The 14,138-nt window shown below is 42.9% G+C and overlaps 1 protein-coding gene across 1 annotated transcript in view; it reads left to right on the forward strand.

The window, feature by feature from the left end:
- The window catches only part of rspo3 (R-spondin 3), a 112,247-nt gene that overhangs the window by 20,594 nt on the left and 77,515 nt on the right, over positions 1-14,138 (forward strand). The window contains exons 2-3 of the mRNA XM_072556004.1: positions 2,539-2,730; positions 6,918-7,067. Coding sequence (XP_072412105.1) covers positions 2,539-2,730; positions 6,918-7,067 — 342 coding nt within the window. The remainder of the gene's footprint in view (positions 1-2,538; positions 2,731-6,917; positions 7,068-14,138) is intronic.

Below are 14,138 nucleotides of genomic sequence, written 5' to 3' on the forward strand. Positions count from 1 at the left end.
TCCACCACTTCCTCTGGCAGCTCATTCCAAACACGCACCACCCTCTGCATGAAAAGTTGCCCCTTAGGTGCCTTGTTAAATCTTTCCCCTCTCACCCAAAGCCAATGCCCTCTAGTTCTCGACTCCCCCACCCCAGGGAAAAGACCTTGTTTATTTATCCTAGCGAGGCGCCACATGATTTTATAAACCTCTATAAGGTCATCCCTCAGCCTCCGACATTCCACGGAAAACAGCCCCAGCCTATTCAGCTTCTCCTGAAAGCTCAAACCCTCCAACCCTAGCAACATCCCTGCAAAGCTTTTCTGAACCCTCTCAAATTTCACAACATCCTTCCTATAGGATTATGGTCACTGGCCCCAAAATGCTCCCCTACTGACACCTCAGTCACTTGTCCTGCTTTATTTCCCAAGAGTAGTCAGGTTTCTCTAGTAGGTACATCCATATATTGAATCAAAAAATTTTCTTGTCCAGCCTTAACAAATACCTCTACATCTAAAGCCATAACACTATGGCTGTCCCAGTCTATGTTTGAAAAATTAAAATACTTTACCATAACCATCTTATTATTCTAACAGATAACTGAAATCTCCTTACAAATTTGTACTATAGACACCCCCCCCCCCCCCCCCCCCAACCACCGCCACCCCCAGTCTATAGTACATACCCAATATAGGGATCAACCCTTTCTTATTTCTCAGTTCCACTCAAATAATTTGCCTGGACATATTCCCAGTAATATCCTCCCTCAGTACAGCATAATGTTATCCCTTATCTAAAACACCACTCTCCCTCCTCTCTTGCTCCTCTTTCCATCCTTCCTGTAGCATTTGTATCCTGGAATATTAAGCTGCCAGTCCTGGCCATTCCTGGCCATGTCTCTATAATTGCTATGCTGTCCCAGTCCCATGTTACTGACCATGCCCTGAGTTCATCTGCCTTCCCTGTTAGGCAACAAATAAATGCAGTTTAATTTATCAGTCCTACCTTGGTCTCTGCTTTTTTCCTGCTTGCCCTGACTGTCTGACTTGCTCCTTTTCCCAACTGTACCAGTCTCAGACTGATCCCGTTCTTCACTGTCTCACTTTCTTACTAGTTTAAATCCTCCAAAGGACCTATAGCAAATCTCCCTGCCAGTATATTAGTCTCCTTCCAATTCAAATGCAGTCTGTCCTTCTTATATAAGTCACTTCTACCCTAAAAGAGATTCCAATGATCCAAAAATGTGAACCCTTCTCCCATGCACCAGCTCCTCAGCCAGGCATTTTTCTACCCTATCCTCCTATTCCTACCTTCACTAGCTCATAGTACCAGGTATAATCCAGATATTGAATTAGTGGTGCTGGAAGAGCACAGCAATTCAGGCAGCATCCCAGTAGCTTCGAAATCGACGTTTCGAGCAAAAGCCCTGAAGGGCTTTTGCCCGAAACGTTGATTTCGAAGCTACTGGGATGCTGCCTGAACTGCTGTGCTCTTCCAGCACCACTAATCCAGAATCTGGTTTCCAACATCTGCAGTCATTGTTTTTACCTCGATAATCCAGATATTACTATTCTCGAGGACCTCCTTTTTTAAATTGCTGTCTAACTTCCTATATTCTCCCTTCAGAATCTCCCCCCTTTCTCTTCCTATATCATTAGTTCCAATGTGTACAGTGACATCCTGCTGGCCCCGCTCCCCTTCGAAAATATTCTGCACTCTCTTCAAGATATCCTTCATCCTGTCACCAGGGGGGCAACACACCATTCTGATTTCTTGCTGTCGGCCACAGAAACATTTGCCTGTGCCTCTGACTAGAGAGTTCCCTATCAAAATCGATCGCTTAGGACATAATGTCCCCCTTATTACACTAGAGCCAGTCCTGATACCAGAAACTTGGCTGTTCGTGCTATATTCCCCTGAGAGTCCATCACCCTCTACATTGTCCAAAACAGCATACTTGTTTGAAATGGGGGTAGCCACAGGAGACTGCTGCACTACCTGCCTAGCCCTCCTACCTTTTCTGGAAGTAACCCATTTACCTGACCATTTTTCGTAAATGCAATTCGATGTCCAGAGATACTTGAACAGCAAAGGCAGTAGCTGTGCGATTCACTGCTCTGTCAGACAGCAGTGTAGATTTCTTTCTCATTTGATTCACTGACCATGTGGTCTCTACCTTTGTCTGTCTTCCTCCTTTTTAATATGCCATTGCTTTGAAGGAATGAAAGCCATTTAACATTTTAAGAGATAACAGGACGGTGCACAAGGGGGACTACAAACTGCTTCTAGATGAATGCATTTACATGGACCAAATGACCACCCCAGCATTTAAAATTCTTTTGTGATCTTACGACTTTAACTAGCAGTCTAGGCCAACAAATTCTAGAATGACCAAAGTGACAGTACTAAACACCTACTAATAATCACCTTATTACATAACCAAAACACTATTTCCAATATCAACTGTTACAGATTAATCTCAGTCAGAAAGATTGTGTATTTTTAACTTTATTTAGTGTTATAGTCTGTTAGATAATATCAATTGTTGTTTCCTACCAGCCAATGCAAGCGTGAGCCAAGGTTGCCCCAAAGGGTGTGATCGATGTTCTGAATATAATGGATGCCTCTCATGTAAACCTAGACTCTTCTTCTTTCTGGAGAGAAATGGGATGAGACAGACTGGTGTCTGTCTCTCCTCCTGTCCAAGTGGATACTACGGAGTCCGAACACCAGAAATGAACAAATGTACACGTAAGTGTCCAAACTCCATAGGGTTAATGTTATGTTGGTTAACGTAATGGTTCATTTCAATGTTAAAAGCATTTTTTTTTAAAAACTGGATAACTGTTGGTCTTCTACTGATACTTGAGCCAAAAGGTTTACTTATCACTGAGATCTAAATTATATTAAGAAAATTCTAACATTATTTTTGTTCGATTTCTATGGGCATTCCTCAGTATATATACTTTCAAAGCCTTGGCTGAAAACCTCAGGTTAAGATGTTGAGATTCTCTACATTTAGATAACACTAAGCCACACTCCCTCGATTCTGTGAATACATCTGTGAAAATAATGTTCATGTTAAAAAAAAGTAAACCCTGCCACTACTAACCTTGATAGAAACAAATCTCCCTCAGAGTAATGGATTATACTCTTTAATTAGAGTTTTCATTTGCATGAAATTGAAATATCTTATATTTTATTTTAATAATGGTTATTGGAATTTATTTTTCTTCATTTTCTGTTAAAAGCAGTGGTAACAGGTATTACCAGATTCCTATAACTCACTAAACTGACCCTTTCTGGAAATGTGAACCAGCAGAATGAATACTGGCAGTTGTACAACAATGGGTGAATCACAGACAAGTTCAATCATGTTCTCATCCAAAGTTCATAGCTACATTTTCCAAAAAAAACATTAGATAGTTATCAGGTTCGAGAACCCGGGATGATTTGTTTCCCTCCTTAGCCTAAAGATGTTAATCTGGCCTGGCTGAGATTGGCTAACAAGTTGAGATCAATCTGGAAATTTTGTAGTTTATATAGCTGGCTCCATATTGCACGTTTGTCAGCCAACAGCCCAAAGTCTACTCTCCTGAAACTTTCGTCTTTCTGACCATTGGTTCTGAACCTCATTCTCAGCTGATATTCACTTTGCATTCTATTTACAGAGTTTATTAGATACAAATCTGAGTTAAGAAATTTGATTTAAATTTCTACTTGCACCAATTATGTTGCACCAGTCTCAATTTCAATCCTATTGTATTGTCTGGCAATAAAATCTTTATAAGTAATTAAATGTATTTCGATAACAATTTAAGCAGAAACTGGGGTCTCAGGATTTCTAGACTGTATGACAAAGTACCACAAATAGACACATGGAGGGAATGAAGACAAAAGCTTCAGCTCCATAATTTAATATGCATAAATGTGATTTTAGATTTTGTTTCAGTATATTAATTAAATTTATTAAGGTATTTCTTTGTTTGAGGTCAACTGCAACATCGTAATCTGGCATTCAGGTAGCAGATTTAACAATGAGAGAAAAACTTAATTAATTTGTAATTACATTGTAAACTCCAAGATTAAGCTACAATTTCAGAATCAATTATGTGATGATTTAATAAAGTTATATCACTATTCTTGCAAGGAACAACTGTCAGGACACTACATTGTTATAATGATTACATTGGAGGATTAATTAAATTAACAAGAAATAATCTGTAATTATCATCAGGATTTTCTAGGCTCTCTACATGTTAGATAGTACTATTGCAACTGGAAATGTAAACAGCTTGTTTCTAATAAAAACAAATCCTGACGGGAACAGCTCTACATGGAAAGGAAAATTGTTTGTAATTGAATACAATAACTTCAAATGCTCACTTTACCCAGTCATCCAGTTAAGCAATGAACTTGGCTTCTTGCCTTCAGCTTCTGCCCCAATGTGTCTCAAAATTTGAAGCTTTTGAATTCTTGGCAGCGAATGAGACAGAGGGAGAAAGTGAGGACTGCCGATGCTGGAGATCAGAGTTGCAAGTGTGATGCTGCAAAAGCATAGCAGGTCAGGTAGCATCCAAGGAGCAGGAGAATAGATGTTTCAGGCATAAGCCCTTCATCAGGAATGAGGCTTGCGGGCCGGTGGGTTGAGAGATAAATTGGAGGGGGGTGGGTCTTGGGGGGAAGGTAGCTGGGAATGCAATAGGTATATGAAGGTGGGGGAGAAGGTCATAGGTCGGAGGGAGGGTGAGGCGGATAGATGGGAAAGACGATGGACAGGTCAACAGAGCAGTGCCAAGTTGGAGGCTTGGGACTGGGGTAAGGTGGAGGGAAGGGCAACAAGGACATTGGTGAAATCCACATTAATCCCATGTGGTTGCAGGGTCCCAAGGCAGAAGATGAGGCATTCTTCCTCCAGGCATCGAGTGGTTAGGATTTGGCGATGGAGAAGGCCCAGGACCTGCATGTCCTTGCTGGAGTGGGAGGGGGAGTTGAAGTGTTCAGCCACTGGGCGATGGGGGTGGTTGGTGCAGGTGTCCCAGAGATGTTCTCTGAAATGATCTGCAAGTTGGTGTCCTGTCTCCCCGATATAGAGGAGACCTCATTGGGTGCAACAGATACAGTAGATGACATTAGTGGAGGTACAGGTAAATTTCTGGAAGGATCCTTTGAGGGCTTGGATAGAGGTGAGGTGGGGGGGGAGGTGTGGCGCAGGTTTTGCACTTCTTATGGTGGCAGGAGAAGGTGCTGGGAATGGGGTGTGGGCTGGTGGTGGTTGTGGATCTGACAAGGGAGTCGCAGAGGGAATGGTCTCTCCAAAACGCTGAAAGGGGTGGGGAGGAAATATATCCCAGTGGTGAGGTCTGTTTAGAACATAGAACATAGAAAAGCTCAGCACAGAACAAACCCGTTGGACCATGATGGTGTGCCAAACATTAGGTCGTAGGTGGTATAAGTGGCTGAGGATGATGCGATGTATGTGGAGGTTGGTGGGGTGGAAAGTGAGGACTTGGGGATGGGGGTGGGGAGGGGGGTTCTGTCCTTGTTGTGTTGGCAGGGTTGGGGTTCAAGGGTGAATGTGCAGGTAGTGGAGGAGTTGCGCTGTAGGGCATTGGAGGGGAAATTGCAGTCTTCGAAGAGTGAGGCCATTTGGTATTTTCTATGGTAGAAAGCTAATTCTAGAAAATCCTGTTCCACTTTCTACTTGGTGCAAGTCTGCAAATATACATCAGTCATAAAATTGTCTTTGACTAAAAAATGACATGTTCTTATAAAATGTCTTTCAAGACCTCATTACGTTTCATAGTGCTTTCCAGCAATTTCTGAAGTTTAGTCATGACTGTAATGTTCTAGTGTATAACACAATTAATATGCATTTATAGAACACATTTGACTTAATAAAAGCATCTCAAAGCACTTCGCAAAAGCATTATCAGATAACATTCAGCACAAAGCCATGTTAAATAGTATCAAGGCAGATGACCAAAAGCTTGGTCAAAGAAATGTTTTTAAGCTTTAGGTTAGTGGAGAAGAAAGGTAGAGTTTAAGGGGGGATTGCAAAATATACATTCTCGGCATTTAAAGGTACAGACACCTAAGATGATTCAGCAAAAAGTGGGGATATGCAGGATGCCAAGATTGGAGGAGGTTAGGTACCTTCGAGAGTTGAAAGGCTGAAGGAGGTCACAGAAATAAAGAGGGATAAGACTATCGGGAGAGGGATTGAAATAGAAAATTGGAATTTTATAATTGAGCCACATATATAAAACATGTTACTATTATCATAAAGCATATACGAATTTAAGTCTGCTATCATTGCAGGGTTTACAAGCAGTAAATGTGCTTTTTTCACCCCGGTATTCCTTTAATTTGTATTTGAAGTCGAGAATCATCCATTTCAAGATGTTGCTGGCAAGATGACACTTGCATGCAGCAGCCAGTACATTCCAAAAAATGGAACTTGCTGGTTGTTCATTTAAAACCTAATTCAAACCTCAAAACTGTGTACTTTGTGGTCACTTTGTATATTTATAAAAATGTTATGTTTAAAGTGCATTGCCAATTGTAATATTTATTATCCACAAACTTTGTGAAATTTTGGAACAAAATGATCTCTTAAAATGTGCTGCCAGTAAATATGTTTCAAACAGTAAAGAAAGCTGAGACCACACATTAGCACAGCAGGCTCTGTCACAGTGGCCATTGTAAAATCCCGTCTTTATATATTTACATGCTATTAAATTATTTCAGGTCATTCACTGGTTTAACTGCAACTATCATTAAAGCAATTTGTTAAATTAATTTAATATGTAATCAGATTTCTTCCCCAGTCCTGTCTACTCTGGTTAGATTGGGTAACTTGATGCTCAATTTTACACTAAATGAATTGCATAAAATGGAAAGCCTGTTTACTGATTTTTTTTAAAAATCTGTTTCAGGATGCAGAGCTGACAACTGTGACACCTGCTTCAACAAAAATTTCTGTACAAAATGCAAACCAGGATTCTATTTGCATAAAGGAAGATGTTTTGATATCTGTCCTGAAGGGTTTACCCCAAATAATCAAACAATGGAGTGCACTACCGCTGGTAAGAACATTTTATTAACTTCTTAAGTTACACACAGAAAAAAGACTGATTTGCATCAAGTGCATTACACACCATCAACATTTCTTGAAGGGCCCTACAGCCAACGAAGTACTTTGTAGGTGCAATCACTATTGCATGAAGTGCAATGACCAATTTGTATAGAGTATGGTTCCACAAACAGCAGTGCAATAGTGACTAAATAATCTGTGTTGGTAAAGTTAGTTGTAAAATAAGTATTGGCTAGGATACTGAGTAACGTCCCTGCTTTCTACCTGAGAGATCAAATGAGCCTTCAGTATAACCTCTCATTTAGAATCATAGAGATGTACAGCACGGGAACAGACCCTTTAGTCCAACTTATCCATGCCGATCAGATATCCTAAATTAATCTAGTCTGATTTGTCAGCATTAGGCCCATATCCCTCTGAACCCTTCCTATTCATATTCCCATTGATATGTTATAATTGTACCAACCTCCACCACTTCCTGTGACAGCTCATTCCATACACGCACCACTCTGTGCATGAGAAGGTTGCCAGCTTGGTCCCTTTTAAATCTTTCCCCTCGCACTTTAAACCTATGCCCTCTAGTTTTGGACTCCCCCAACCTGCAAGAAAGACCTTGTCTATTTATCATATCCATGCTCCTCATAATTTTATAATTTTCAGCCTCCCACACTCCAGGGAAAATATTCAGCATCTCCCTCCAAGTCAAACCTTCCAAACCTCACAATATCATTGTAGATCTTTTCTCTACCCTGGATTAGTGGTGCTGGAAGAGCACAGCAGTTCAGGCAGCATCCAAGTAGCTTCGAAATCGACGTTTCGGGCAAAAGCCCTTCATCAGGAATAAAGGCAGTGAGCCTGAAGCATGGAGAGATAAGCTAGAGGAGGGTGGGGGTGGGGAGAAAGTGGCATAGAGTATAATGGGTGAGTGGGGGAGGGGATGAAGGTGATAGGTCAAGGAGGAGAGGGTGGAGTGGATAGGTGGAAAAGAAGATAGGCAGGTAGGACAAGTCCGGGAAAGTCAAGGGGACAGTTACTGAGCTGGAAGTTTAGAACTAGGGTGAGGTGGGCGAAGGGGAAATGAGGAAACTGTTGAAGTCTACATTGATGCCCTGAGGTTGAAGTGTTCCGAGGCAGAAGATAAGGCGTTCTTCCTCCAGGCATCTGGTGGTGAGGGAGCAGCGGTGAAGGAGGCCCACGACCTCCATGTCCTCGGCAGAGTGGGAGGGGGAGTTGAAATGTTGGGCCACGGGGCGGTTTGGTTGATTGGTGCGGGTGTCCCAAAGATGTTCCCTAAAGCGCTCTGCTAGGAGGCGCCCAGTCTCCCCAATGTAGAGGAGACCGCATTGGGAGCAACGGATACAATAAATGATATTAGTGGATGTGCAAGTAAAACTTTGATGGATGTGGAAGGCTCCTTTAGGGCCTTGGATAGAGGTGAGGGAGGAGGTGTGGGCGCAGGTTTTACAGTTCCTGCAGTGGCAGGGGAAAGTGCAAGGATTGGAGGATGGGTTGTTTGGGGGCGTGGACCTGACCAGGTAGTCGCGGAGGGAACGGTCTTTGCGGAAAGCGGAAAGGGGTGGGGAGGGACATATATCCCTGGTAGTGGGGTCTGTTTGGAGGTGGCGGAAATGTCGGCGGATGATTTGGTTTATGCGAAGGTTAGTAGGGTGGAAGGTGAGCACCAGGGGCATTCTGTCCTTGTTACGGTTGGAGGGGTGGGGTCTGAGGGCGGAGGTGCGGGATGTGGACGAGATGCGTTGAAGGGCATCTTTAACCACGTGGGAAGGGAAATTGTGGTCTCTAAAGAAGGAGGCCATCTGGTGTGTTCTGTGGTGGAACTGGTCCTCCTGGGAACAGATCCGGCGGAGGCGGAGGAATTGGGAATACGGGATGGCATTTTTGCAAGAGATAGGGTGGGAAGAGGTGTAATCCAGGTAGCTGTGGGAGTCAGTGGGTTTGTAAGTGGGTTTGGGTCAGTGTCAAGTCGGTCGTCATTAATGGAGATGGAGAGGTCCAGGAAGGGGAGGGAGGTGTCAGAGATGGTCCAGGTAAATTTAAGGTCAGGGTGGAATGTGTTGGTGAAGTTGATGAATTGCTCAACCTCCTCGCAGGAGCACGAGGTGGCGCCAATGCAGTCATCAATGTAGCGGAGGAAGAAGTGGGGAGTGGTGCCGGTGTAATTACGGAAGATCAACTGCTCTATGTAGCAAACAAAGAGACAGGCATAGCTGGGGCCCATACGTGTGCCCCTTTGTTTTGGAGGAAGTGGGAAGATTCAAAGGAGAAATTATTAAGGGTGAGGACCAGTTCAGCCAAACAAATGAGAGTGTCGGTGGAAGGGTACTGTTGGGGACGTCTGGAGAGGAAAAAACGGAGGGCTTGGAGGCCCTGGTCATGGTGGATGGAGGTGTAGAGGGATTGGATATCCATAGTGAAGATGAGGCGTTGGGGGCCAGGGAAACGGAAGTCTTGGAGGAGGTGGAGGGCGTGGGTGGTGTCTCGAACGTATGTGGGGAGTTCCTGGACTAGGGGGGATAGGACGGTGTTGAGGTAGGTAGAGATGAGTTCAGTGGGGCAGGAACATGCTGAGACAATGGGTCGGCCAGGGTGGTCAGGCTTGTGGATCTTGGGAAGGAGGTAGAACCGGGTAGTGCGGGGTTCCCGCACTATGAGGTTGGAAGCTGTGGGTGGGAGATCTCCTGAGGTGATGAGGTTCTTTATGGTCTGGGAGATGATGGTTTGGTGATGGGGGTGGGGTCATGGTCGAGGGGGCAGTAGGAAGAGGTGTCCTCGAGTTGACGTTTGGCTTCAGCGGTGTAGAGGTCAGTGCGCCAGACTACCACTGCGCCCCCTTTGTCCGCTGGCTTGATGGTGAGGTTGGGATTGGAGCAGAGGGATTGGAGGGCTGTGCGTTGTGAGAGTGAGAGGTTGGAGTGGGGGAGGGAGGTAGACAGGTTGAGGCGGTTAATGTCCCGGCGGCAGTTGGAAATGAAGAGGTCGAGGACAGGTAATAGGCCAGCGCGGGGTGTCCAGGTGGATGCAGTGTGTTGGAGGTTGGCGAAGGGGCCTTCTTTTCCCTCTTTTCTCTACCCTGTCAATTTTCACAACACCTTTCCTATAACAGGGAAACTTGAAAGACAGCACCACAAGTTATACTTCATTTGCAATAGAATACGGAATTATTGACCTCAAATTGATGGAAATGTATTCAGAGTTAAGTGTACGAACAAGAAATTTTTCTCCAATATTGTACTGTTTAAAACCAATGGAAATGAATGGCTGCCTGTATGAAATTGCAGGTTGTGACACATTGTTTTCTTTGTGAATTAAGTTGATAAAATAAAGGGAAGAAAAAGCAAAGGAAAATATTGATGAAATAGTAGAAATCAGTGTACATAAGGAAGAAAAGGAAAATGATAGATAATATCCAGATTAAAGAAAATAATGGGAAAGTCATGGAAAAGTAAGGATAAAAGCAAACAGGAAAATTAAATTCGAGCAAAGAAAAGAATATAAACTGGTGGAATCCAAAAATTGTGAGATTACAAAAACACCCATGTCCATCAAGTTTAGCATCCTGGACATCACAAAATACAGTGTAAAAGTGAGTTGATCAGAAATCAGGCAATCAATCTCTACCAATTAGATTATACTGCATCATATTACACAAAGAATACTCCATTGTGGAGAGGATTGGGAAACATTAGTTAAAGCTACCTTTTTTTCTTTCAAGTACACTGCATCTAACAGAAAACAGAATTCTATGTTGCACAATATAAGAATCTGACACCATTAGAATAAACAGTTTCTATTAACTTGCTTAAATGCCAAAGTTCACGATTAGCTTTTAAAAATAGGAATTACTTTCCTTTCAATTTTTGTGAATATAACTGCCTCTGTAACTTTTTAATGTTGAGCATTCTTTTCGACTCAATCCAAGTAATATATCACATATTTCAGTCTTGGTAAGCGTATGAAATAACTGTCCAGAAACAGAAAGATGTTTGCACTGCACAATCAGGCACACTTTCCTTTTCACAAACTGTGTTGTGATCAAGGTTTTTGAATAAGAACATCAAAACACAAGCGATAGGAGCAAGGGTAGGCCATTCAGCCCTTCAAGTCTGCCCCACCCCACCTGCCACAATGATCTGCCCAAGACTTCAAATCCTCTTTCATGCCAGCTCCTCATTGCCTTAATTTATCATTTTTTAAAAAAAAGACAGCTTTATCTTGAATACTTTCAGAGATCGATCCGTGAAAACTTTCTGGGCGAGAGAATTCCTGACACACTCTACGCTCTGGGAAAAGAAATTCCTTCAGATCACATTTTTAAATGAGTGCTCCTTTATTCTATAACTTTTGCACCCCAGTTTGAGACTCCCCTACCAATCGAAACATTTTCTCAACATCTGCCCTGTCAAGCCCCCACAGAATTTTGGATTTGCAAAAGTTAGAATAGAGCCCCTTTTACATTAGTGCACATGGACTTTGCCTAACAATTCAGAAAGCTGGCTTTTAGATGCAAAGGTTTTGGGACTAGTCAAAACCAGCTAAGAGCTGAGCCTACCTCCTCCAATACGCCTCTCACGACCATTCCCGGAGGACCTTTGCAGCACCTATATAAAACAACAGTGAAGATCCTCAATCAGCTCTAATAAATATCTTGCTCCTGGCATTAGAAGTGAACTGTTCAATATCACTGTAATATTGAGAAAAATTTTACAGTCTTCCACCTGAGAGTTTGAGTTGGGTGGAGGGTGCTCTCATAAAATTCGATATGTGAGTTGTATGCCTGCCTGCCTCAATCTCGCTTACAGTTCACAGGTGGGGTGGGGCATCAGGTGGCCCACCAACCTTTTTGCTTTAGGTACCTCACCTCTGCCACCCCAGGGGGAGGCCCATGCCACACGAGTAATCCGTCAGTTTTTACTGGGTGGGCTGCTATCAAGAAAGTATAGCGGATTTCTTTGGGACATGCTTTTGGCCAAAAGAGGCAACACACCCCACAAGGTGTATTTAGGAAACCTCAATCTCAAAACCTTTAACCCTCAATCTCCATCTTCTGTGACCCAGCTTCAAACCTCTTCATGTTAGCCGTTTGTTATTCTTTCATGAGGTGTGGGTTTTGCTGATAAAGCCAAAACTTCTTACTCTTCTAGAATTGCCATTGTTGGCCATTTCAGGAGACAGTTAAGACCCTCATTCCAGGCCAGACCTAGTAAAACAGCAGATTACCTTCTCTAAAGCACAATAGTAAACTGGAAATTGTTTTTTATGATAATCAGCCATGATTATAATTAGATTAGATGTTAATTCTAGATTGCATTGAATTCCAACTTTATCTTCTAGCATATGAATATGAACCCATGTCATAGAGTCATACAGACCTACAGCATGGAAACAGACCCTTTGGTCCAACTCTTCCATGCTGAACAGGTTTCCCAACCCAATCTAGTCCCACCTGCCAGCTCCCAGCCCATATCAATTCAAACCCTTCCTATTCAGATGCCTTTTAAATGTTACAATTTGTACCAGCCTCCACCACTTCCTCTGGCAGCTCATTCCATACGTACCACCCTCTGAGTGAAAAAGTTGCCCCTTAGGTCTCTTTTATACCTTTCCCCTCTCACCCTAAAACTATGACCTCTAGTTCTGGACTCCCCCACCCCAGGGAAAAGACTTTGTCTATTTATCCTATCCATGCCCCTCATGATTTTATAAACCTGTATAAGGTCACCTCTCAGCCTCCCACGCTCCAGGGAAAACAGCTCCAGCCTATTCAACCTCTCCCTATAGCTCAAATCCTCCAACCCTGGCAACATCCTTGTAAATCTTTCTGAACCCTTTCAAGTTTCACAACATTTTTCCGATAGGAAGGGGACCAGAATTGCACGCAATATTCCAACAGTGGCCTAACCAATGTCAAGTACTGCCGCAACATGACCTCCCAATTCCTGTACTCAATACTCTGACCAATAAAGGAAAGCATACCAAATGCCTTCTTCACCATCCTATCTACCTGCGACTCCACTTTCAAGGAGCTATGAACCTGCATTCCAAGGTCTCTTTGTTCAGCAACACTTCCTAGGACCTTACCATCAAGTGTATTAAGTCCAGCTAAGATTTGCTTTTCCAAAATGCAGCACCTCAAACTTATCTAAATTAAACTCCATCTGCCACTCCTCAGCCCATTGGCCCATCTGATCAAGATCCCATTGTAAACTGAGGTGACCTTCTTCGCTGTCCACTACACCTCCAATTTTGGTGTCATCAGCAAACTTACGAACTATACCTCTTATGCTCACATCCAAATCATTTCTGTAAATGATGAAAAATAATGGACCCAGCACCGATCCTTGTGGCACTCCACTGGTCACAGGCCTCCAGTCTGAAAAACAACCCTCCACCACCATCCTCTGTCTTCTACCTTTCAGCAAGTTCTGTATCCAAATGTTGAGTTCTCCCTGTATTCTATGAGATCTAACCTTAGTCACCAGTGTCCCATGGCGAACCGTGTCCAATGCCTTACTGAAGTCCATATAGATCACATCTACCACTCTGCCCTCATCAATCCTCTTTGTTATTTCTTCAAAAAACTCAATCAAGTTTGGCACCATTTTGCCCTCACCTGAAGTCTTGACCTTAGGCAATTAACTCCCCTCTAAGCAGGGGATGGCTGTAGAGCCATTTGGTTTGTTGGGAAAATTCCACCATTTGAAACGTCCTAGCCATATCATTTTCATACCAGGTACCTCACTGATGTTACAATTCATTTCTGTCATAAACATATTTCTTAAATTCAATTGCATTAGTTGCTCTCTTATTTATCTGGGAGTCACTTCAAACTGCACAAGGTCTTTTAAAGCAACAGCACAGTTCAGGGTGTAATAATATTTCATTGTAACCTGAATGGATACTGTTGTATACTTCCTCAATCTGAACAAAGGCAGACAATACAAGCATTCAGAGAGACAATTTTGATGGTTATGCTGTTTCATTTCACCGCACATGATAATATAGGTTACAGGTTGTGATCAAAACTCACTTCACTTTCCATACC

This window comes from Chiloscyllium punctatum, chromosome 3 (genome assembly GCF_047496795.1).
Source record: "Chiloscyllium punctatum isolate Juve2018m chromosome 3, sChiPun1.3, whole genome shotgun sequence".
Taxonomy (NCBI): Eukaryota; Metazoa; Chordata; class Chondrichthyes; order Orectolobiformes; family Hemiscylliidae; genus Chiloscyllium; species Chiloscyllium punctatum.